The sequence below is a fragment of the Lissotriton helveticus genome, chromosome 12, assembly GCF_964261635.1.
Source record: "Lissotriton helveticus chromosome 12, aLisHel1.1, whole genome shotgun sequence".
NCBI lineage: Eukaryota > Metazoa > Chordata > Amphibia > Caudata > Salamandridae > Lissotriton > Lissotriton helveticus.
Genome location: NC_136073.1, coordinates 366334545 through 366360181, shown reverse-complemented (window position 1 = coordinate 366360181; position 25637 = coordinate 366334545). Strand labels below are relative to the sequence as shown.

At 47.1% G+C, this 25637-nt stretch overlaps 1 protein-coding gene across 3 annotated transcripts in view; it reads right to left on the bottom strand.

The window, feature by feature from the left end:
• The window catches only part of PHKB (phosphorylase kinase regulatory subunit beta), a 1437099-nt gene that overhangs the window by 23392 nt on the left and 1388070 nt on the right, over nucleotides 1-25637 (bottom strand). For all 3 annotated transcript variants that reach the window (XM_078669366.1, XM_078669365.1, XM_078669367.1), the window contains 2 exons: nucleotides 12480-12587; nucleotides 9489-9629 (listed from right to left, as the gene is read on the bottom strand). In XM_078669366.1, coding sequence (XP_078525492.1) covers nucleotides 9489-9629; nucleotides 12480-12587 — 249 coding nt within the window. The remainder of the gene's footprint in view (nucleotides 1-9488; nucleotides 9630-12479; nucleotides 12588-25637) is intronic.

The window sequence follows — 25637 nt, the reverse complement described above, 5'->3', positions numbered from 1 at the left end:
GGGATATACACCAGAGTAATCTGTTATATCCAGCTAAAAGTGCTAGTGCTACCTGTAAAGAGTTGTCTCTCCAATTACATTAATCTCGTTTTTCCAGGCTTAGAATCTGCACCAATGCTATGCCAATGCCAACACCTATATTCTCAATACATTTCCTTTGTAAGGACACATGTTCCGTTATATGAGACTGGACATTATCACTCTAACTATGATATGAAACACATTATACCAAGATGTTGTGATAAAAACGTCTGTCTATCCCTCTCAACATCCAGTAAAGTGCAAGTGCTGTATTGTGCATCAAATTGGGTAAAATCCAGTACATGCTCAATTACATCTTTCAGATCTCAAGTAAACTGCAAGTTTTCTAAATCCACCAACATATTACCCATCAGATTCAAAAACAGATGCAGATACAAATTCAAAATAGGTGAACAAGCAATTCCGCATCAAGGCTATGGCCTCATGGCTTCTCGGTGTCCAAAAGGACAATCATCCTCGATTCACATAAATGCAGCTCCGGTTCCCTGTTACCTCTACGTGGATGAACATTGATATGCTTTATGCCATAGTACAGTAAGGATGTCAAATTGCACTGATGCCCCTCTCGAAAATGTTAAGCCATGGGGTATGCTCTATCTTGATGCTTAATAGCCCTGATGTGCTGCAGGAACCGGAGTCTGACCTTGCTGACAGTGCGGCCACATATTGCATACCACAACCACATTCCAAAACATAGATCACAAACTCAGTTTCACATGTGATCCTTTACCTAATTCTACAAATTCTGCCCTCAAAGGTCATACAGTTGGCTCCAAATGTACAGGTCTTGCAAGTAGCGCACTTCTTGAAACCCTGATTTCCACTGGCGATCCAATCTGGTTCTCGATAGAATATAGATCTAGTTAACATATTCCCCAACGATGGATCCCTTGTGATATGTTATGTTCGGATGTTGACCTATGATATCTTTGATATGTTCATCATGTTGTAATATGTGCCAATTCAGTTTGATCAGGGAAGTGATAGAGCCATGTTCCATGTAATAACCCATGAAAAACCTGATCATCTGGTCTTGTTTACTTATATCTCCTTGTGTGGTTCTGTAATTTACCTGTGTATTTGTGAACAACAGGCCTCTACTTTTGGTCAGTACCCTCTGTTTTGCCTCTATGAGCACCTGTTCTGGATATCCTCTCTGAGAAAACCTTAAACTCATAGACCTGGCTTCTGTTTCAAATAAAACATCAGCTGAACAGATCGTACGGGCCCTTAAAAGCTGACTGTATGGCATACTCCATTTCAGTGAGTGAGGATGCCCACTATTGCCAAGCTAGATTGATGTACGGGCAGTCTTTTTGCGAAATACAGTGGTTTGAATGGAATCACCCATCGCCTGCGGCTTCACATCTAAGAACTCAATATCATGTGGGATCCATTTCACAGTCAGCTGTATGTTATAGGGATTACTGTTCAGAGTCGTAACATACTCCACGATGTCTCATCACCATCCGATAGGATGAAAACATCATCTATAAAGCGCACCCACATTACGATCTTATTTGTGTGGTGAGCATTAGTCAGCCCCCGACACCTCCCAAATAAAGTTTTTTTTGGCATGGTAGTACAGTCTGTTTGTCTGCGTTATTTCTCGTTGTACTGATTTCACATATATATATATATATATACATATTCACTGAAAAAACCATAGGTTATAGACCATATATAGTTAGGAATTAGCATTTAGAAAACCTTATTTTACTCACACAAAACCATTGAAATTCCATATATAGTTAGTTGCACTAACTATATATCGCGCACCCGCAATCCACTGCTGATGATGTCACATATTACATCATTCATGACATGGTCAGTGACATCACTGATGACATCACTGATGACATCTCAAATGACATCACTGATGACATCACTGATGACATCTCATTTGACATCATTCTTGTGCTAATACGATAAACCTCTTCAGACTCTAATATAACCTTAGATACACTCAGTGTATACAGACACTCACACACTGTCACTCATCCATGGAGTTACTCACACACCTAGTCAGTCATGCAAAGAAACAATCTCACCTCCATTTCCTCAACTATACAGTTATACACACCTTACTTATTCAAACATATACTAACACATATTTACTCTCTTATACAATCCCTGATACAAGTTCACAATGATCCATACAGCCACTCACACATTCAGTGGCTCTCATGCACAGTTATTTATATATGCCAACTCTCACATGTACTGTGTTTTACATATGTACTTACTATGACATGTAGCATTGAGATATCCATTCACTCATCAATACACTCATGCACACAGTCAACCGCCCATGTAGCTTTTTCCACATGCACTCTTGAACTCATACACCTAGTGAATCAACTGCTCACACATCTATACACAGAGTCACACACCTCCCAGCCACCCCCACACAAACTCAATCTCCCATAGAAATACTTGGGCAACCAATTAATAACACATATAGCCTCTCGTATAGCTAATGATCAACACATGCAGCAGTTTACATCACAACAGACATAATGATGCACAAATTAAGACAGTTTAGTCACTAACCCATGCATTCAGTGAGACACATTTAATCACTCACTCATACAGTCAGTCACGCACCTACTAAATCCTTCATCCAGACACTTATACATCCACTCATTCTTCAATATCGAAGACATATTTTAACTTTACAGAAACATACAGTCACTGGATGTTGTCATCAGTGATGTCATTTGAGATGTCATCAGTGATGTCATCAGTGATGTCACTGACCATGTCATGAATGATGTAATATGTGACATCATCAGCAGTGGATTGCGGGTGCGCGATATATAGTTAGTGCAACTAACTATATATGGAATTTCAATGGTTTTGTGTGAGTAAAATAAGGTTTTCTAAATGCTAATTCCTAACTATATATGGTCTATAACCTATGGTTTTTTCAGTGAATTTTCAAGGTTTTGTAAATGCTAATTCCTAACTATATATGGTCTATAACCTATGGTTTTTTCTGTGAATTTCATTGGTTTTTTAACAGCTAATATCTGTAGCTGTAAAATGTATTCTTCTTTAAATCCAAAAATATATTTTATATGTTTATGAATAATTTTTTTTTTAAATATTTTTTTTTCTTCGTTCCCGCTTCGCGAATCGGGAAGCTTCCCGTTAGCTGACCTTGATGCCGCGAAATAGACCGCGAGCCGGTAAACGTTTCTTTACCGCAAGTGCCGCGTTAGAAAACAACATCGTGACGCCTCCCGTCCGCATGACGTTTCACGTTGTCGCGTGATACGTCATATGACGTGCTACGTTAGCGAACTGGTACGCGAAGCGAGTCGCAAAGCGCAGGTTTCTGGAAGCAAACCGGGAGGCCCTGCAAAGCGCTTAACGTAAACACAGCAAGTCATGTGACTTGGTAATAACACTTTTCATTGGTTCATTTCACTTTTGGTTTCCTAATGATGTAAGACTAGGTCATATAATCTAAAATGAACACTTTTGATTGGTTGAGAACTCTTGTTTTTCCCAAATGATGAAAATCCCTCCTTCTTTCCTCACTCTGACTTTCATCATTGTGAGAGAAAGACCCTTTGTGATCACTGAGCAATGGCTTCTTTAGTAGCTTCAGCTGGTGCTTCCCCACCACCTCCACCACATCCAAGGAAGAGTGGACCACCTGCTCAAGTTGTAATTCAACAAGAAGAAGAAGAAGAGGAACAGGAGGACGAGCACGAAGAGAGGCAGTTTTTGCCTGAGCAGCCCAAGACGTCTCACCGGAAAGAAAACTTCATTTGGCAATTTTTTAAAATTCCCAAAGGTCAGAAAAAAGTAAATGCAAGATACGTAACTTGCCTTATATGTCAAGATAGACTGTCCAGAGGGACCGACAAAAAATACAGTTTCGGAAACTACACAATGCATCGCCATATGACTAGGTGGCATCCTAACAACTACAGTGCTGCACAGTTTCGGAACGACCTAGATAATCTCCCTATTATGGCCAGAAGATCTGTTGTACCGGAAGTAACGGGACCAGAGGGCAGGGAGATGGTGCCAAATATACAAATGAGATTTGGTGATGTAAAACACACCTGCGCATTTTGCGATGGATTCATTTCCTACGGAGAAAAAAGCATCACTCTGATCAACAGAGCTATTGACTATCATATGCAAGTTTGTCCGAAACGCCCAAAATAATAAATACTTCTTTTTTTTGTTTTGTTGCTCCTGTTGAGCCCTTTACAATGAATCGTTTTCATTGCCCCCTCCAAGAAAAACCCAAAAAAATATAAAACTGTTCCGAAAAATTCAAAAACAGTAAAAAAATGTTCAGAAAAATAAAAAAAAAAAGTTCTTTTCAGAACTACCTCCCCGTTATTAAAAAATTGGTACAATATTTGGAACTGTGCCAACCTCTATTTCTCTTAGTTCGCTTCCTAGTTCGCTCGCTGGTACGCGAACTGGAAGCGAACCAAAAACAGTAAGTATAAGGGAAGGAAACACACACTTATGTTAAAAGAAAGACAGCTATAGGGGAGTAAACTAGAGATACCATTACCCATAATCCACTGCTGATGATGTCACATATTACATCATTCATGACATGCTCAGTGACATCATCAGCAGAGGATTGCGGGTTTTTTGGCAACATGCCTTATCCACGGTTTAATAACGCTGCCTTTTGCTTTATATAAGTTTTCAAATTGTATGAAATATATACCAATAGGTCGTTATGAACCTTTAGGTAGTGCTTTTCTTCATGAGGTCTGGTCGCTTCCATACACATACAGATGTTTCAAAGATGATCAAGAAGTTTATCTGAATGGAGAGGAATGCACTGAGACGCCAGATCATTCACTAATGTGTAGGCACATACAGTTACACGATTCATGCAACAAACACCGACCAAATATGGCTTGCGTGTTGCAAGGCACGCCAGTTCCTGCTATCATCCCCACGTTCAAGTTGTTGGAAAATGGTAGTTATTTGATGCTCAATAATGAAGATTGTTCTGAGTTAATTAAAAGTATTCCTTTTATCGTAACAGTAAGTGAACGGGTTATTTGCTGCAGAAATGTTCTATTTCCTCCCACACATGAACATAGGGAGTTTTCAATCTGGCCACAAATACCAACCTTGGGACACGTTTCAACGGCATGGCAAGAATAAGAGCTCTTTTGTCTCAGAGAGAGGTGGCCTTGAGTTCGGCCCGTGAAACTTTCGTACTTCACATAGCGAACACCCGTACACAGGTTTGCCTTTCAATTTCAGCAACATGTTTCCGACTATCTTTAACGCATCCTCCACAAAATCCCTGGCACACTTTTTTAAAGTTGTTACCAGTGGTCTCGTGACTTCATTTGAGAAAATCTTTGGAGTCATCCCTGCTTCTTTTCATTGTATTTTCTGCACTCTGGTTCGTGGATTGGCATTTTTACTTGCATTACCAGCGGACGCTCTTGTGCTTTTTTACATTTTTAAATATGGATGTCCCTCCTATGCAACCTCCGACCCTGCAGCTGCTGACACTGTTCCGCAATCGCATGCTAGAATATTATGGCACAATGCCGTTGGCGATATTAAGCACGGCATATGGATTATCTTTTCGGTTCTCCTACTTCACCTGTGTCCAGCCTGTATTTCACTGCCTGACCTGTGATTTCGATTGGGCCATTGATTTGTGTCTCTGCGGACCGGTTTCTCCTGACGTCGACTTTAATCAGCTGATGACTCCTATCATTACTCACGAGTTGGTTTGTCCTGGCGAAAGGATTATGGCTGTGGCATTGATGCATGGACTACTTGGTCCCTGGAATTTACTGGCGGCAGCACAGTCTTTCTTGGAACAGAGCTTTCTTGAAAACCCACCGAGCTGTCCTCTGATGGTGATAGAGGATCCGGTGCTGGGAGAGCACGTATGTTCTTTTCCGCTTTTAAATTGGATGGCTGAACTGTTTTCGGATGAAGACGGTGACTTCCTATTGGAGGCTGTTGCAGCTTATTTTGCATACACAGTTATGTCATAGACCTTTTTCATGTTTGATATGCTGAGTACTAGCATTTCATTGACAATTCATTGACTTATTTGTCAAGTTTTTATTATTTACCTTGCCTATTGGCTTAAGACTCGATAAAGTACTTGGCTGTTTTATTTTTCTTTAGCATTGAATTTTCCTAGTTTTTAATGCTTTACCTTGCGGACCGTCCACATATAAACTTGCAATCTGCTCTCATGAGATGGCACTTCTATTATCTTATTCAGTTCGTTTCCGGATCATGAGGAGGTGTCATCTAGGTCCTGGATATCTTTACACCGTGTTAAGTTAGCATGGGCTCATTACCGGTTTAAACGCCATTTTTCCTTTTTTGCAACTTCTGCACACGACACTTAGTTGTTGCTTTAGCTTTCCACCTAGTAGTTCATCGTGGTTTACATGAGAATAATATGTTATTGGTCTACTATCTGCTTTACTTGTTAAACTATATCTGTACAGCGAGTGCTAAAGTTTCAAGAACAACACGATACAGAATTGTTATGAGGTCTGATCTCCACGACTTCATACTCATAACATAAGTGCAACTTCTGCCAATTCTGGGCATGAGGCGGGTTTTATATTGCTTTGCCGAACACACATACACAACAGTTGATGCGGTTTACATGAAGAGAGAGCTGGTGTATGCTGATGTGATTCCTTCAAATCTAAGACACTAAAGTATGGGCACGCCCTAAACCAACACAAAGAGACCTTCTTAGCAAATAATATAATATGTGTATTAGGGAGGGTGAGATATAAGCAGCCGCGGGCCGTGGAGGGAGTTACGATGGGGCAGGGAGGCGGGGAGGGGGAGAAGCAGGGTGGAGCCCTCTCTACCTTGCCCCTCCCCCTCCCCGCCTCCCTGCCCCACCGTAACTCCCTCCACGGCCCGCGGCTGCTTATAAGTGTTGCTAACTCTTATTCATTTACAGCATGTTAACATACTGTCACCATTCGCTTTTTATGTACTAGTAACTATGCTGGTAATTTTGCTACTGATAATATGTGTACTTGTATTCTCCACCCTGCTTCTCCCCCTCCCCGCCTCCCTGCCTCACCGTAACTCCCTCCACGGCCCGCGGCTGCTTATAAGTGTTGCTAACTCTTATTCATTTACAGCATGTTAACATACTATCACCATTCACTTTTTATGTACTAGTAACTATGCTGGTAATTTTGCTACTGATAATATGTGTACTTTTATTATCTAAGGTACTACGCCTGAGAAGACGGCATTAGTAAATAAACATTTCAAATACACATCTGTTCTTCTTAACTCCATGTTCTGGTTTCTAAGAAATCTATAACGACCGACTGTTCATGAGTTCCACGTATCCTGAGGTACTATAAGTTCATATTCTGGATTGTCTAAACATTGAGAGTTTGTTATATCCAATGTGACACTGTACCTAGCTTGCTAAATAGTTTTTGATTACTAACGTGAGTTTTGGGACACCCTAATTCGCCGAGGTTCCAATCCTCTGTCCACAGTTCTGTGTGAGAACAGAAACCCTGCGACAGGGGCACCCCCGACCCTTGCTGGAGCTTCATCACACTTGCGATACAACTCCAGCAATGCATTCGCCGAGGTTCCAATCCTCTGTCCACAGTTCTGTGTGAGAACAGAAACCCTGCGACAGGGGCACCCCCGACCCTTGCTGGAGCTTCATCACACTTGCGATACAACTCCAGCAATGCGCCACCTTTACGGCACAGATACATCACGCATCTGTGCTGTTTTTGCCCCATGATGCGCCGCATTGTAAATGCAGCACACCATAGGTGACGGAACAGCGGCACAGAATGACTAACACATCCCTGGTGATGCGCCAGTCATCATAAATGTATCCCTATGCTTCTTATCTTGTTAGAGATGAACCGCCATATGTATCATCAAAGTTATTTGCATTTCCTAAATAGCGAACTTTAAGGAATAAATAGCGATTCTTTACCATTCCTAGTTTGCGATGAGCTATTTGCTAATTAGCCGAATGTAGCCCAATGAAGCCCAATGTAGCCCAATGTAGCCCAAAGATGGCCGCCAGACACACAAAAAAACAAATGTAGCCCAAATATCAGCCAGATGTAGCCCAACTATAGCCCAGTGACAGAATGACCAATCAGCTTCGCAAACCTCCGTTACGCGAAGCGGAGCGCTGTTACAGATATATATCTTTTTTTGAACGTTAATTTCTCAAAATCCACTGGAGCACATATATTGAGACCTAGCAAAGGCACATCGGGCTACCAGTCCCTAATATTTTGCCAAGTTTCGTGCAAATCCATTCAGCCGTTCAATTATTATTTTTATTATTTTTTTTTGCCCCGCGGGGCCCTTTTAAAACCTCCACATCAAACCTAGGGGGTCAGCGAGGATCTACTATGCCCCCTTATAGTTATTTCCCCCTTTGTTTTGACCTCCTCTTGTCTCTCGATCCTACCGAGAGACAAGATGGCGGCCGCTACGGACTGTTTGGAATGTTGACAGACGCCGGAGAACCAATCAGCTTCGCTTCACAAAGCTCCGTTGCGCGAAAAGTCCGCGAACCAGAGCGCTGCCTGGTCCGCGCTTACAGATATATATCTTTTTTTAAACGTTAATTTCTCAAAATCCACTGGAGCACATATATTGAGACCTACAAAAGGCACATCGGGCTACCAGTCCCTACAATTTTGCCAAGTTTCGTGCAAATCCATTCAGCCGTTCGGGCTAAAAGTGAGGCCAACCGCCCTATGGAAAACTCAATGTTAAAAACACGTTTTGGGACCCCCCTTTTTTCTCGGCCCCCACTGGACGAACCCCCCCCAAATTTTCAAGGGCTGCTCAGAAACAAAATGTGCCATTTTCCTGAAAATTTCAGCCAATTCCGTCCACAAACGCCAAAGTTATTAGACATAGAATTTTCAAAAAACCCATAGAGAAAAAATCCTAACTATATATACCTACTGGCGACCGCCAGTAGGTAATATATATGTGAAATAAGTACAACGAGAAATAACGCAGACAAACAGACTGTACTACCATGCCAAAAAAAAACTTTATTTGGGAGGTGTCGGGTGTTATATATATATATATATATATATGTTCCTGATCCAAAAAATTAACAAGTCATAAACTCTTAGTGAAATCAGGGTAACGAGAAAGGAGGTGTGAAACCCCAACATTCGAAGCTACGTCCTTGGCAGAAAAACTGATTTTGGCAACTTACCAGACATTCCAGATGCCAGTACTCGTAATGACCCCGTCATTTTGTTGTAATATTGCACTATACCATCTAATGAGGCTCTCAGTACTTTCGACTGGGTATAGGTAATGTCAGTTGTGGGTCCTATGCATCAACCATTTAAATTAATGACTGGAGTCGAACATTTTCTATTTAAATGAAATACAATTGCCCAAATAATATTTTCTCATCTGTTCACCTGTTTTTCAGTTTCCTTTAGTCTTTTCTGGTCTTTCTGAAAATCATTAAATGCTTCTGTCACCAGTTTATCCAAATCCACTTTGTCTTGAAACTCGAGCTCGGGATTTCTTTCCAAAAGTAAGGATACAACCATTAACAGCTGGAACAAAAACAAAATCACAGTTTGGTGAGCTTCAATATCCGCGAAAGGACAATGGATAAAACACCAACAAGACAACTTTAAGCTGTAAAGTCATTCATAAATGACATTCACTTTTCAGATCCCAAGTGGCGATGGAAAAAAAGGGATTGAAATAACGGAATAATTCAAACAATGTTGCCCGATGTTGTCAGAATTGTGCAAATCTTTTCAGTAAAGATCTACACAATTTTTTAGGGATTGTGTACATTTTGTGTGCACCAACAAGCTAATAATATCAGACTCTTTTATGTAGAAGTGCCAGTCCTTCTGTAGCTGTGGATAGAGAGAAAGGTCAAGAGCCCAATACGGAAGAGCAGTCCCACGTGTCATTGTACAGGTGAAAGTCACCAGTGAAATGATAATCCTTGGAAGGCCCATCCTTCTTAAAGAGGAGAGATCTTAAATCGAATTTTTGATACGAATAACTAATCATTTATAGAGCATTCGGTGAGGAAACATCCACAAATGAGTTTGCTATGACTTTCTTGTTGACCTCCAGCTAACAGTGGTGGTAAGGAAAAAAGCATTACCACCCAGGAGAAAATAAATAATGTTTGCATTTGTGTCACATGATTTATTGACTTTTTTCTGGTTTTGATTGGACTTATTTGTATACAAGACTTGAGGACATTCAATAATAACTTCAAAAAAGAAAGAAGCTACAACATGTGGTTCTTGATTTTTTCACTTTCTAACATCACTGACTACACTATGGATATGGGACAAAAAATAGACGCTGTCCCTGGATCTGCTTCAAAGTGGTAGAGAAAGAGGTAGGCATGACTGTACTCAAAGACAAGAGGAGTAGCATGACTACAGCATGAAGCCCCTTATGACAGCAAACAAGGTGAGGCTGATCAACTCTCCTTGCAAAAATGTGTTTAGTGAACGGAAGAAGAGTGACACAGCTGCTGCTGGAATCACGTCATAGGAGAAGTGGAAGGAAGGTCAGAAAGATTGCCAAACATAACAAACAATAAAACGGATCACCAAACAACCAGCATGGCAGCATGCAGGCAAATGGGAGCACTCAAAGAGGTAGGTGTGCTTGGTGGAATAAAGCAGTGGCTAGATAAGAAGATGTGTCTGAAAGGGGAAACATGGGAGGTTCACTGTTCAGTTACTGACTGTAAGGAGTGACTAAAAGAGGTTGAGGATAGAATATAAGTCCAGACAAGGAATGGTCAGGGTCGAAAGAAGTCAACGAGATTGGAAATACAAGAGGAAGGAAAATCGGGTATTATACAGAATGGATCACCAGCAAGAGCTACATAACTATGGCTTTTGATTGTCACCTCACTGTTCTATGGCACTCTCTAATGGTACAGGAAGCAAACATTCTGCAAATTAACCTCTCAGTTAAGTGATGGTGTCTAATGCTATAGGCACTTCCATGTATTGGGACCATGTGAAGACTTTTGACTACTATTGTTTTAATGGAATTCATGTGTTTTAATTCACTCTTCCTTGTGATTTAATATTGTGTCTACTTGTATCCTCAGAGTGGGAGTGTTTCACAGAGTAGAACAGCTTTTCCAGGAACAGAACATGTGGGAAATGCGTTTGAAAGCATGAGAGAGAGAAATATGTGGAAAGTGCTTCTCTGTTTCAGAGTGTAGTGTTCTAGATAGTGGTGCCCAAATGTAAATTATGTTGAACATTGGGAAGTTTTATTCACTTTTGGTTTTGACATGCCCTCATGCCATCTTGAATTGGTCGTTTGAGCTCTGCACACACAAGCATGCCCCCACATTCAAGATTGATTTCTGTTCTGTTGGTGATGTTTTCTACTTCTGCAAGCTTCACTAAGAGAAGGGGCTGGAACGTGTGGGCGCACAGGAGAATACATGAGAACTCCTTTGCATTTGGAATGCTTGCATGGAGCTCAGCCAACTCCAGTAAGTTTAATTGGCGCAGAGGAGGTCTTCTCGGAAACGTCTAGTGCATTGAGATTATAAAACTGGGGTTTCTTGACTTGGAATGAGAGATTTTGACCTGAAGGGATAGACATGTCTATTCAGTGTAGCAGTTCCCGGCATGCAGAGTCTCTTGACCCCAGGGCTGTGAATCACCCAGTCTGGTGTGGGCTAAGATGAAGTTATTGCAGCCAGTGAGGTATTTTTTCTGATTAGTGGCATTGTGATGTGGGATTGTGTCTGCGTGCACATTCAAGTCTTGGTTATAATCATCTGATGTATTCTGTGTATATATATTCATATCTTTTCATGCTTTCCTTTGATAAGGTTTATTCCTTAACAGTGCTTATTTCTTGTAGTGGACGTCCAGTATTATTATCATTACTATCAGCTTGCATTTGTATCTGATGCTGTTAACAGTTGCATTTGCTAACTTGTAACGTTATTGTTGCTAGTGCATATACATATATTTACATATTGTTTCATTTGACATCTGGGAAAGCCTTTCTATTAGAGAGTGTTGTACAAACAAAACACCAAGCTTTATTCTGAAAACTGTCTTTTGATGTGCCTCATTTTATGAGAGTGAAACCCCTTTTTAGGGGCCTTCTTTCTTCGCATGTGGGAGTGCTGTGCTGCTTGTACTTGGGAGTGCGAAGTAAGACTTGGCTTTTCTCACCGACTTCCCATAACCACATCACAACAGCTGGTCATGAGGACATAATTGGTCGCCACTTTCTAAAAACATTTAGTGTAGAAAAATGATATATTTGAAAGATTGCTGGAAACTGCATGATCTACCTGTTGATCAGTTGAACATATTTATTAGGTTTTCCTCCTGAACTTTTAAACTGGGGTCATTTTTAATCCTTAACAGATTGTATGGACCTACCTCCACAATAATCTGCCGGTATTCAGGCTGGTCAATGTTCTGCAGCATGTCCTCCACCAGGAGGGAAAAGTTCATCTCGTACATGGTCATATCTGACAAAGTTGGTTGCTGTGTGTAGAAAAGCAAACATTACGTGTTGATTAGGAGGAATTCTGGCCCTGTAGGAAAATCTGCAGCAGCTGAAGGAAGTGCTCCATGATTAAGCCTTCAAAATATTCGAAACATTTTCTTTGAGTTGGTTTCAAAATAAAATAATAGACTTTTACATATAAAACAAATTACATCCAATGAATGAAATGACAAGCACCCTCAAAAGTTCAATGGCAAGTAAGAGATTCGTATTTCTAAAGAACCTTTGCATTTTATTAAAGTTTGAAAGAGCAAGGACACGTAGGCATTGGGAAATCGCTTTCAGGAATAATAGAAAACACATTGGTGTCTTATTGTTTCGAGAATCGGACAGATTACTCGGACCAGATAAAAAACATTCAATTGCATAAAACATTTAATAAGTCTGTGCTTCAAAAGAGTGGCATTGTGTTGTATATAAAGGGATGTCACTTAATATGCGTATCAATGATGTATTGCAGAGTAGCATGTTAGCAATGAAAAAACACTGTTATTTACTTTGTATTATTTCAATCGCTTCAAAGACACATAATAATGGCTAGTATATGCCAAAAATAGTTTTTATTTATATAGCAGAGGATAAACGCACACTTGGCCATTGTCATTCATTCGTTCCTTTCAGTTCCATTCACTCAAAGTGTCTATATTATTGTTTCATTGAAAGGTTTTCGATCTCTTCACCAATAACATAAAAAACTGGATGGCTTTAAGATTATGGAAAATTAGGCACAGGAGAAACGGGGAATAATGGGATATTTATTCAAACAAAAAGAGGGCAGAGAAGTGGTAAAATACAGTACTGGTAAATTTCAGACTACGTTGGAAAGTGGAAAAATCAATGAAATTGAGAAATGCACACATTTAAGGTCTAAGTCAAAAAAGGACCTGGAAATATTATCAACGGTATGAGGAACAGGAGCAAAGAGAAGCAAGGGAGAGAGGGATAGGACAGTGATGAAGCGGTGGGACCACATGGCTACATCCCAATTACAAATTTCAGGCCTCATTAGGAGTTATTTGAAACTCATGACGTGGTAATAACGCACCTAGGGCCAGATGTAGGTAATTCATATTTACCGACTCTTAAATACCGAATTTTACTGATTCGGTATTTAAGAGTCGGTAAATATGAAGGGGGGAGATGTAGGTATTTCCAGATGTTGAAATACCGAATCGTTAGATTTCGGTATTTACCGATTCGGTAAATACCGAATCGGTATTCCCTATTGATTCCTATGGGCTGTGAAGCCCATAGCAATCAATGGGAAATACCGATTCGGTATTTACCGAATCGGTAAATACCGAATTTTGCAAGGGTGCAGGGGGTGTCACTTTGACACCCCAAAAATAGGCATGTGCGCCATGTGGCACACAGACATGCCCTAAGGGCATGTCTGTCTGTCACATGGCTAGGTGTGCATGCACACATGTGCATGCACACCTGAATTCGGTATTTTAACACCCAATTGGATTGTGTCTTAAAATACCGAATTTGTAGGGCCTTTGGGACTCAGAAGAGTCCCACCTACATCTGGGATTTACCAAATCGGTAAAAATACTGATTCGGTATTTTACAGAATCGGTAAATTTAGCGAATCGGTAAATTTACCGATTCTGTAAAATTATGCCCCTACATGCCAATTCTTAAATACCGGTCGGTAACGGCCGAAATCGAAATCGGCCGTTACCGACCGGTATTTAGGCTCCTACATCTGGCCCCTAGTGCTGTATAATATAAAGAGCCGCGGGGGTCCAATGTGCATGTGTGCGCACGCTTTCGCACCTCCAGGGCACTTTGGAATTACAGAAGGGGAAGCAAACGACAATGTGTACTACTCAGCAAGAAAGATCACGCTAGCATGGGTGCTTACTCGTCTGCATGGGGACATGGCACCAAGGGCGTTCCCTGAACTGTGGGGGAAAGGGTGTGCCAGAAATTCCCCTGCAGGTGGGTACTGTCCCTCACCAGACACTGTCTCCCTCTGAAGTGCAGGTAGGTAGCCACTCGCACAAGTTTGTGGCTGATTTTGGATCAGCGCATTATCTGTAATATAACACATCAGTCCCTGTTTGCTCCCAGAGCACCTAGTTAAGGGTGTGCTGCGGTGCAAACAGCGACAGTGCGGCCCCTGTTATTCCAAATGTCATGGGGTGTTGTACTATTCCACCATTACAAGTTTGCCGCTATGGAAAGGGGAATAGTTGCTTTGGCATTTTGGCACCAATTCCCGATAAGTTTTTCCTTATTCTGAGCTCCACTCCGCTTGCATATTTCACCAGTTTTTTTTCCAGTCGCAATATTGTTGCAAACGTATGTTAAATAAACACCAGGACCCTAGAGTTATAGCAGTTAACCAGTTAACTCGAGGTTTATTCAACAGAATGACCCCCGACCTGTCTCCAACCAGTAGTCGCACAGAATGACCCCCACTATGTGAAAACATTCTAAAGACCCTATAATCAACTATGACAACTACACATTCTACTCATACATTCTATTGCAGATATGACATGTTGTAATGAACTCCTAACACACCCCTAAGAATACATATATATATATATATATACAAGTGAACTGATTAAATAATGATTTTGATATGACTGTTATTGTACATATGGAATTGCTATTTATTTAGACACCATTACAATTATGCATTTATGTATATTTATATATTTATATATTTATTATTATACTACTGGTTTTAATGCTTATTCAGTCTAGTATTACAGTTAGAGTCATGTATATAATTATTGACTCGTCCTGGATACCATGTCTTGCATTCAAGCACCTTATAATTATTAATGTACTAGATGTCTGCACATTGATAGGGAGTAGCAGAGGGTAGGAGGCAGAAATAGCCATGGAGAGGCAACTCCAGTCCACACAAAAACCTCACTGCCTCCCAGTGCTTCTAAAAGCTGCTAAAACACCTTAACTCTGGGGGCTTTCATTTTAACAATCTGAGAATTATGAAAGGTAGAGTGACCCAAACATAATTTGAACCAGTGACATTCGCTACAAAGAGTGCATGGATTTACCTAACGAACTACCAAGAGACTAAACAATGCTGGCAGAAACTAAGCCTTTTAATTTAAAACGTTTTTCTGGGACATTATAAAGCATTTACCCATAGCACAAGTCCTAAAAAAAAAAGTGGGGGGGAACTAACCAAATTAGGCATGCAAGTGACATCACAGAGCGTGACATAGCACATGGCATCACAGGAAGTGGCATCATAACCCATGACCTCACAGGAAAGGACATCCGATCTTAAGACTTCACATATGTTTAGCAGGTTTATCATGAGTATATTTTAGCGCATTACATTAGTCAACAAATGAGATTTTGCGATGGGGTTGTGCCAAAAAATTGATGCCACTTGACCCAAAATCTGGGCCTCAAATTATATACTTATTTTTTAAAACCCTGTCACAAACAAATTGGCATCAAGAAGACACGTGGTACTAAATCTGGCTGCAAAGTCTGTATTTTAAAATATCTTATGGGATTTAGGCACCTGCTGCAGAGATTTTTGTGTGGCAGCTATATCTCGGGGAATAATAATAATGGGAAGATAACTCTGGAGGACAACATATTTGTTGGAGAGATCTGTGTTTAGTCTATGTGTTTTGTCTAGTTCCAGTTTTGAATCAAAGTAGCATAAAGGGGTAATACGCCTTCTGCAAAGCTCCTTATGTAACTAGCAGATGACAGATGTTTATTTTATGTAAATGGGTAAATGTGTTACTGCTTTTAACACAGAGATCCTTTTGTTAATTGCAGTTCATAAATTGTAATCCTTCAAGTATAGCACAATGAGCTATGAAGGACATATGGCTCCTACACCTTGTAACCCCTCACTGTCTAATGTACACATCCCGTATACTAATTTACACACATGATTTATTATCAATGTATAATGTGTGTGTGTGAAGTAAAGAGCTCTGACACCATGCATTGGGGTGAGTAGTGCTAAAGTGCTATAAAAGAAAAAACAAAATAGTGGTATTTAAATTGTTATTTGTTTAAATACTGGGACAGACCAACACATCTGACATTATTAGAGAGCATGCATATCTCTTATATACAGGGGCTGAACAAAGTCAAAACAAGCATTAGAAATGCAATAGGTCGGGGCGTGGCTTGGACGGCAGTGGGAATGGCCGCCTAACCTGGAGCTCCGTAATACAGGAGAGCGACTACGACCTTTTCCCGATGTACTCGCAATACTACTTGAACGGAAAACGAGGAGCCTGATGTCCCACGATATGTGGAGCCCTCCGGATGCCTGACCTGAGCTGGTTCTGTGGACCCGTATGTGAAGACTTTTAGCAGGACTTCAGCCCTCCACGCGCCGACATCGGAAGACACCTAAAATGGCGCCGCATTGTCGCAATAGTTAGGCCTGACGGATTGAGCTGGTTCCGCTCTCCAATGCCAGCGATCAAGGCCGGCGTGACCGGGTTAAAGAGCACCTCGCCTAAGCCTCTCAACAGCCCCTTTAAAAGGTGAGGATTATTGCCAAAAGCAGCCGCGGCAACTTACTGATCTGCCCGTCCTGCCTGACCTTAAAATGGCAGCTCCCCCCGATGCGCGATTGCCTAACCTAATCGCCTAATACTTCCAGCCCTTGGTCAGATTCCTTCAGGTCTCTGCTCCCAAATAGCGCTCCGCACCGATACCATAAGCGAAGCCCTTTTCCCAGTATAAGTACTTTGCACTGCAAAATCCTCACTACTACCACCAAAAGGAGGAGAATCTCTGCCCAGCACAAGCCCTCACCACTATCAACATGAAGAGAGCCTCCCAAGCCTTCGCGCCATTACCATAAGGCGGAAATCTAAGACAGAAACCTCTGCCAGCATAAGCCCTCCGCCCAGCAATAGCCCTCATTACCACCAGCGTGAGAAGTGAGGCGCGAACCTTATTGCTATGAATCTCAGGTACATTGTGAGCTCAGCACTTACCTCGCGTCCGCAGCCCATGGGCACCCACACTGTTTGATGTAAACACATTGCTGATCTTCGAGCCATGTGGAGGCGGTCACCTGCAAAGTAAGATCATATACTACTCTACTCTACTGAAGAGGTCACTGCCCAACACAAGACCACCGCGAACGGAAAGTGTTCACCTGTCTGACGCTCCTGTGTTTCCGGCGATCTGTTCGTACCTCCGTCTCATCCTTGGGACCTTGGACACCAGCTCTCGTCCAGGCACCGGTCACTAGCCATTGTGTACCTTCGCTCTTTATCTGGGTCCTCCTGAGTTCAGCCTCTTTCTGCGCAAAACAGCGGTTGCTACTCTCGCCAACCTACCCTACTAAAATGGCGAACAGAGAAGACAGGAACAACCCAAAGAAGGTGGGACCACACCCGGTGATTTCCGACTCTCCCATTAAAAGCAAAGCGGACATGGCGGCTACGATGGATATGATCTTAAAAAAATTGGCAGACCTCACTGATATCTCCAAATCCACCAAGGCTAATACGGACTCAATGCAACTCGAATTAACGGCGATCAGGGCCGACATGAGTGCTCTAAACTCAGGCTTGGGGTCAGCAGAGCAACGCATTAGCGAAGTAGAAGATCTATCGCGCCAGTCGGCATCCAGAATCCAACGCCTGGAAACTGTCACCGTGTTGGACAGGCCACATGAAGGGCTCGCTCCCTCCCCGCAGGACAGGGCCCGGGCCACCGTCAGCACCATTGCCCGGCCCAGCCGCCATCTTGGACACGGCACCACGCGGCCGCGCGGCCTCAGGCCGACCCCAACCCTGGGCCTGGCCAGGCCCCGACATCCCGGCACCACCCTCCACCCAGGAGGTGAACGGCCCACTTGGCAGGTCAATGGGAGTACGAAGTGTCGACGGCTCTCCCCCGCCAGGTGCCGAGCACCCCCAGCCTCCTCGGGCGCTGGCTCCACCCCCCTGCTGGGTGTCTGGACTCCCTCATCCCAGACCTCCCGACCTCCAAGAGCGAGGGTCCGGACATCAAAGGGCGCCAGACCTATAACTGAGGCAGCCCCAGGACAGGAAGGCAGTTGTATCCTGGAGTCGAGAGACACCGCGACGAACTCATCCTTGACGGACTGTTGGCGCTGCCACAGCCCTGCCTTGTGAACTATTGTCCTGCCTGCTGGCGCTGCCGCGGCCCTCTGCAACCTTCATCCTCGTGGGACCTGCTGGCGCTGCCGCGGCCCGTTGTAACCTTCATCCTCGTGGGACCTGCTGGCGCTGCCGCGGCCCTCTGCAACCTGCATTCTCGTGGGACCTGCTGGCGCTGCCGCGGCCCGTTGTAACCTTCATCCTCGTGGGACCTGCTGGCGCTGCCGCGGCCCGTTGCAACCTGCATTCTCGTGGGACCTGCTGGCGCTGCCGCGGCCCGTTGTAACCTTCATCCTCGTTGGGACCTGCTGGCGCTGCCGCGGCCCGTGCCACCTACGACCTCTTCGGGACCTGCCGGCGCTGCCGCGGTCTGACCCATCCGAACACCGAGCTCGAGGATTGTGAGCTATCACCGTTACACCCCAGTACCCGTGGGTACCAAGACTGTCCCGCTACCCCCTTCCCTTACTAGAGACTAGAATTGAGAGGATCATCGTGTCCTGATCGCCCTGTATCGTACCACTCTACTACCCGAAGTGCCTATAAAAGGTGTTACCATAAGCTTTGTGTGGTGTCCATCTGTGGGGGGGAAGTTACCTGTCTGTGCGATCACTGTGCTCGGCCGACCCTCCAGGTCCCCGTCTAACATTGGTGGCTAGCGGCGCGATCCGAACCAACGCGTACCGTACAGACAGTAACTCACCCTACGACTAAAACCACAATGACGACCAAAGAGAGCGGATCGGCGGAGAAGTTCCAGATGGAAAAGCTGGAAGAATACAACCACCGAGAGCTCAAACAATTTTGCATGGACTTAGGCATTGCTACCACCGGGCTAAGCACAAAAGAAGACTTCAAAAACGCCCTAGAGGCCTGGACAGAGACAAATACCGCAACCCCCCGGGACCCCGCAGCCCCGGAAGTCAACACCACCCGGACAGAGGAACGGAGACCAGGCCCCTCCCATGAAGAGATCCAGGAGCGGGAAAAAAATAGATTACACGAGTTAGACTTGGCACGACTCAGATTAGACGGAGAATTGAAACTGGCGGAACAAAAAATAAACTTAGAACACTTACGGCTCAGAGAAGAGCGAGAGGAAAAACAGAGACAGAGAGACCTCGAAGAAAAAAGACTGGCATACGAGCACGAGTGCAAACTAGCGGAGATAGAAATACGCAAACTGAACAAAAACCTAGGGGTGCCCGAGCAACCGCACTCCCCGGGTCCTACCGAGCAGAAGGTCCACATCCCCAAGGATGTGGTCCGAGAATATCACCGGAACGACGACATACAGCAGTGGTTCAAAGCCTATGAGATTGCCATGACCGCCCACCGGGTCGCTCGAAGTGACTGGGGAGCCGGTCTATGGGGGAGATTCGTCAACGAGGGTCGTGATGCCCTGCTGCAGCTTCCGGACCATCAAATGACGTCCTATGACCATATGAAGGCCGCCCTCCTCAGTCGATATGGACTTACACCCGAAATGTACCGCCAGAGGTTCCGCAACTGCACCCGGATCCCAGGTACGACGTGGTTGGAATACGTGAACTATTTCAGCCGAGCCTTCGAGGGGTGGATCAAGGGTAACAACGTAACCACTTACGAACAACTCTTCAATCTCATTGTATGGGAGCACCTCTCCAACAACTGCTTTGTCGAGCTCAGGCAGCACCTCCTCGACAGTAAATTGACTGAACCCCGGCAGCTCGCCACCGAGGCTGACCGGTGGGAGAGCACCCGAGTGGCCCGGAGTGGGCCGAATGAGCAGAACAGAACCAACCAAGGTCACCATCGTCCCCGAGGAGGAGGAGGAGGCCCGGGCCGGGGCAGAGACGCCGCCCCGGCCGCACCCACTAACGCCACCCCGGCTCCAGCAGGCCGGGGAAACCCCCCGATGCACCCGGGGTTCCGAGCTAACGTGACGTGTCATCGATGCCAGCGAGTCGGCCACTATGCCAGTGACCCGACCTGCCCGAAGAACCAGGTCCCCGGGCCCCGCCAGATGGCGGCCGCCGCCCTGGGAGAAGAACAAATCTCCGAAGACACGGAGACCTATGAGTCGGAGCAGTTCGAGTGGGAACCCGCCGCCATGACCCTGGCATGCCTGGGAGGAAGAGACATGGTCCCGCGGACTCCCCTGCCCGCCAACACTCGGAAGTACAGCCAATGGGTGAGCATCAATGGGCGCAAGGCCGAGGCCCTGCGTGACACCGGGGCCAGTGTGACGGCCGTCCGCTGTCACCTGGTGACCCCAGAACAAATCCTACCAAACGTACTTTGCCCCGTCCGATCGGCAGACAACTCGGAGAGCCTGTGTCGGATGGCCTGCGTCCCCTTCGAATGGGGAGGAGTGTCCGGCATGCTGAAAGTAACTGTCCGTGACGATGCCCCCGTAGACTGCCTCCTGGGGAACGATCTCGAGAGCTCCCCGTGGGCCGCTGTGGAAAGAAGAGAGCATCTGGGGATGTTGGGTCTCCCGGACTGGGCATGCGTAACAACCCGGTCCATGGCCACCCGCACCACCCCTAGACCAGAAGAACCAGAATGGGCAGCGCCTCCGCCCTCGATCACTCCAGAAGAAGACTTCCTCCAGACCGACCACCCGGACCCCACCCCAGAGGGGTCCACACAGCCCCCCGAGCTTCCCGACCTGGCTCAGTGGCGTCAAGAAGGGGGGCCCACCCAGGAACAATTCCGGCAGGAGCAAAAGACCTGCCCCTCCCTCGAGGGATTGCGACAGCAAGCGCTCGCCCAAAGCCAAGGAGACACCACCGGGGCCCACTGGGTTTATTGGGACAATGATCTCTTGTACAGCGAACAGAAAATCGCAGAACTGGGGGCCGGGCGAGTGCTGGTGGTGCCCCTCCACTTCAGAGACTTCCTGTTGAACCTAGCCCACGATGTCCCCCTGGCCGGGCACCTGGGCCAAGACAAGACCTACCACCGCCTGGTGACTCACTTTTTTTGGCCCAAAATGAGGAACGACGTATCCAACCATTGCCGGTCCTGCCCGACCTGCCAGGCCAGTGGGAAGAGCGGCCGCAAACTCAAGGCACCCCTATAACCATTCCCCGTGGTGACCACCCCGTTCGAAAGGGTGGGAATAGACATTGTGGGGCCCCTGGACCCCCGAACAGCACAGGGACATCGCTTCATCCTGGTCCTGGTGGATCACGCTACCCGCTATCCTGAGGCGGTCCCCCTTCGTACGATAACAGCCCCAGTAGTGGGTCGAGCCTTGATGGGGATCTTCTCTCGAGTGGGCTTCCCCCGAGAAGTCGTCAGCGACAGGGGTACGAACTTTATCTCAAAATACATGAAGTCCCTCTGGCAACAGTGTGGGGTCACCTACCGATTCACGACCCCCTATCACCCTCAAGGGAACGGACTGGTTGAGCGGTTCAACCGCACGCTCAAAGGGATGATTGGGGGGTTGGAAGAGCCCCTCCGTCGCCAGTGGGATGTGCTACTACCGTGCCTTCTCTTTGCCTACCGAGAAGTCCCCCAGAAGTCCCTCGGCTTCAGCCCTTTCGAACTCTTGTATGGACACCCGGTGCGAGGCCCGCTAAGCCTAGTCAAAGAAGGCTGGGAAATGCCCCCTCTAAAGAACCCTCCAGATGTTTTCAAGTACCTCCTAACCCTCCGCAAACAGACCGGAAGGTTCAGAGAGATGGCAAAAGCAAACCTGGAGGCCAGTCAGGAGGACATGAAAAGGTGGTACGATAGAAATGCATCCTCCATCGAATTTGAACCCGGTCAACAAGTGTGGGTAATGTCTCCCACCGAACCATGCGCCCTGCAAGACAAATGGACGGGGCCCTTCAAAGTAATCGAGCGCAAGAGCCCTGTCACCTATCTCATCGATATGGAATCTTCCCGAAACCCTCTCCGGGTCCTCCACGCCAATAGACTGAAACCCCACTTTGTACGCTCCGAACTCAGCCTCCTGATGGCAACCGACAATGGAACCGAGGAGGACTCCGAACCCCTCCCTGACCTCCTACGGTCACGGGAGAAGGACGGCTCCGTGGACGGGGTCCGACTCTCGGAGGCCCTCACCCTGGAACAGCGCCAAGGCTGCCGAGTCCTCCTGCTACAGTTCTCCACCCTGTTCTCCCTCACCCCAGGGGTCACCCCCTGGTGCTTACACGACGTGGACACGGGAGACAGTCCCCCTATCCGCCATCGGGCCTACCGCGTACCAGATCGGGTACGGGCCTGCATCCAAGAGGAGGTGGCCAAGATGCTCACCCTCGGGATCATCGAGCCCTCAGACAGCCCCTGGGCCAGCCCAGTGGTACTGGTCCCCAAAGCGGCCGCCCCCGGCGCCACGCCGCAGCTCCGGTTCTGCGTCGACTACCGGGGCTTGAATGCGGTCACCAGAACAGACGCACACCCCATCCCCCGAGCAGATGAACTAATCGACCGCATGGGAGCTGCCCGCTACCTCAGCATCTTCGACCTGACAGCGGGCTACTGGCAGATCGGTCTCACACCCCGGGCCCAAGAACGATCTGCATTCTCTACCCCGGATGGCCACTATCACTTCAAGGTCATGCCATTCGGCATGAAGAATGCCCCAGCAACCTTTCAGCGGCTAGTAAACCAGGTCCTGGCAGGACTCGAAGGATTCAGCGCCGCCTACCTGGACGATATCGCTGTGCGCTGTGTACAGCCACCACTGGTCCGACCACCTCCACCACCTCCGAGAGGTGCTACAGGCCCTCCAACGAGCTGGCCTCACGATCAAGGCCAGCAAATGCCAAATTGGCCAGGGGTCCGTGACCTATCTCGGGCACCAGGTGGGAAGCGGTCTGGTGGCCCCTCTGCAACTCAAGATCGCGGCCATCCAGTCGTGGCAGTCCCCCATCACCCAGACCGAGGTCCGCGCCTTCTTGGGACTCACGGGCTACTACCGACGGTTCGTGAGGGACTATGGCAGCATCGTAGGGCCCCTCACGGAACTCACCTCCAAAAACCAACCACAGAAGGTCAACTGGACCCCAGACTGTCAAGCGGCCTTCGAGAAGCTGAAGGCCGCCATGTGCTCCGCCCCGGTGCTCCAGGCCCCCGACTACAGTCGGGAATTTATCGTCCAAACAGATGCCTCCGACCATGGCGTTGGGGCAGTCCTTTCCCAGCTGAACCCCGAAGGACTTGACCAGCCAGTGGCTTTCATCAGCAGACGGCTCCTGGCCCGAGAACGACGCTGGAGCACCATCGAGAGGGAGGCCTTCGCCGTGGTGTGGGCCCTCAAAAAGCTCCGGCCTTATCTCTTCGGCACCCACTTCCGGGTCCAGACCGATCATCGACCCCTGCAATGGCTCATGCAGATGCGGGGGGAAAACCCGAAACTACTACGTTGGTCCATCTCCCTGCAGGGGATGGACTTCACTGTGGAACATCGACCCGGCCCAGACCACGCCAACGCGGATGGCCTGTCCCGCTTTTTCCGCCTCGACGAGGAGAGTCCCCAAGAAGATGGGTGACTCTCCCCGCCTTCAGCTGGGGGGGACGCATGTTGGACAGGCCACATGAAGGGCTCGCTCCCTCCCCGCAGGACAGGGCCCGGGCCACCGTCAGCACCATTGCCCGGCCCAGCCGCCATCTTGGACACGGCACCACGCTGCCGCGCGGCCTCAGGCCGACCCCAACCCTGGGCCTGGCCAGGCCCCGACATCCCGGCACCACCCTCCACCCAGGAGGTGAACGGCCCACTTGGCAGGTCAATGGGAGTACGAAGTGTCGACGGCTCTCCCCCGCCAGGTGCCGAGCACCCCCAGCCTCCTCGGGCGCTGGCTCCACCCCCCTGCTGGGTGTCTGGACTCCCTCATCCCAGACCTCCCGACCTCCAAGAGCGAGGGTCCGGACATCAAAGGGCGCCAGACCTATAACTGAGGCAGCCCCAGGACAGGAAGGCAGTTGTATCCTGGAGTCGAGAGACACCGCGACGAACTCATCCTTGACGGACTGTTGGCGCTGCCACAGCCCTGCCTTGTGAACTATTGTCCTGCCTGCTGGCGCTGCCGCGGCCCTCTGCAACCTTCATCCTCGTGGGACCTGCTGGCGCTGCCGCGGCCCGTTGTAACCTTCATCCTCGTGGGACCTGCTGGCGCTGCCGCGGCCCTCTGCAACCTGCATTCTCGTGGGACCTGCTGGCGCTGCCGCGGCCCGTTGTAACCTTCATCCTCGTGGGACCTGCTGGCGCTGCCGCGGCCCGTTGCAACCTGCATTCTCGTGGGACCTGCTGGCGCTGCCGCGGCCCGTTGTAACCTTCATCCTCGTTGGGACCTGCTGGCGCTGCCGCGGCCCGTGCCACCTACGACCTCTTCGGGACCTGCCGGCGCTGCCGCGGTCTGACCCATCCGAACACCGAGCTCGAGGATTGTGAGCTATCACCGTTACACCCCAGTACCCGTGGGTACCAAGACTGTCCCGCTACCCCCTTCCCTTACTAGAGACTAGAATTGAGAGGATCATCGTGTCCTGATCGCCCTGTATCGTACCACTCTACTACCCGAAGTGCCTATAAAAGGTGTTACCATAAGCTTTGTGTGGTGTCCATCTGTGGGGGGGAAGTTACCTGTCTGTGCGATCACTGTGCTCGGCCGACCCTCCAGGTCCCCGTCTAACACACCGATACCCTCAGACGTCACAATGCTGAGTTGGAAGACCGCAACAGACGGGGGAATGTTAGAATGTTCGGCATACCAGAAAACACAGAAAAAGAGGCTGACTCTTGCGTGGCTTTCCTAGAATCATGGATCCCCATGATCACCAAGACTGAATTCCCACATGGCCTCGAATTGGACAGGGTGCACAGGATCCCCACCTTCACGACCAAACATACTAAAGGACCCAGACCGATGATATGCAAACCGCTTAGATTTCAGCACGTTGAACTGATTCTCCAATATGCAA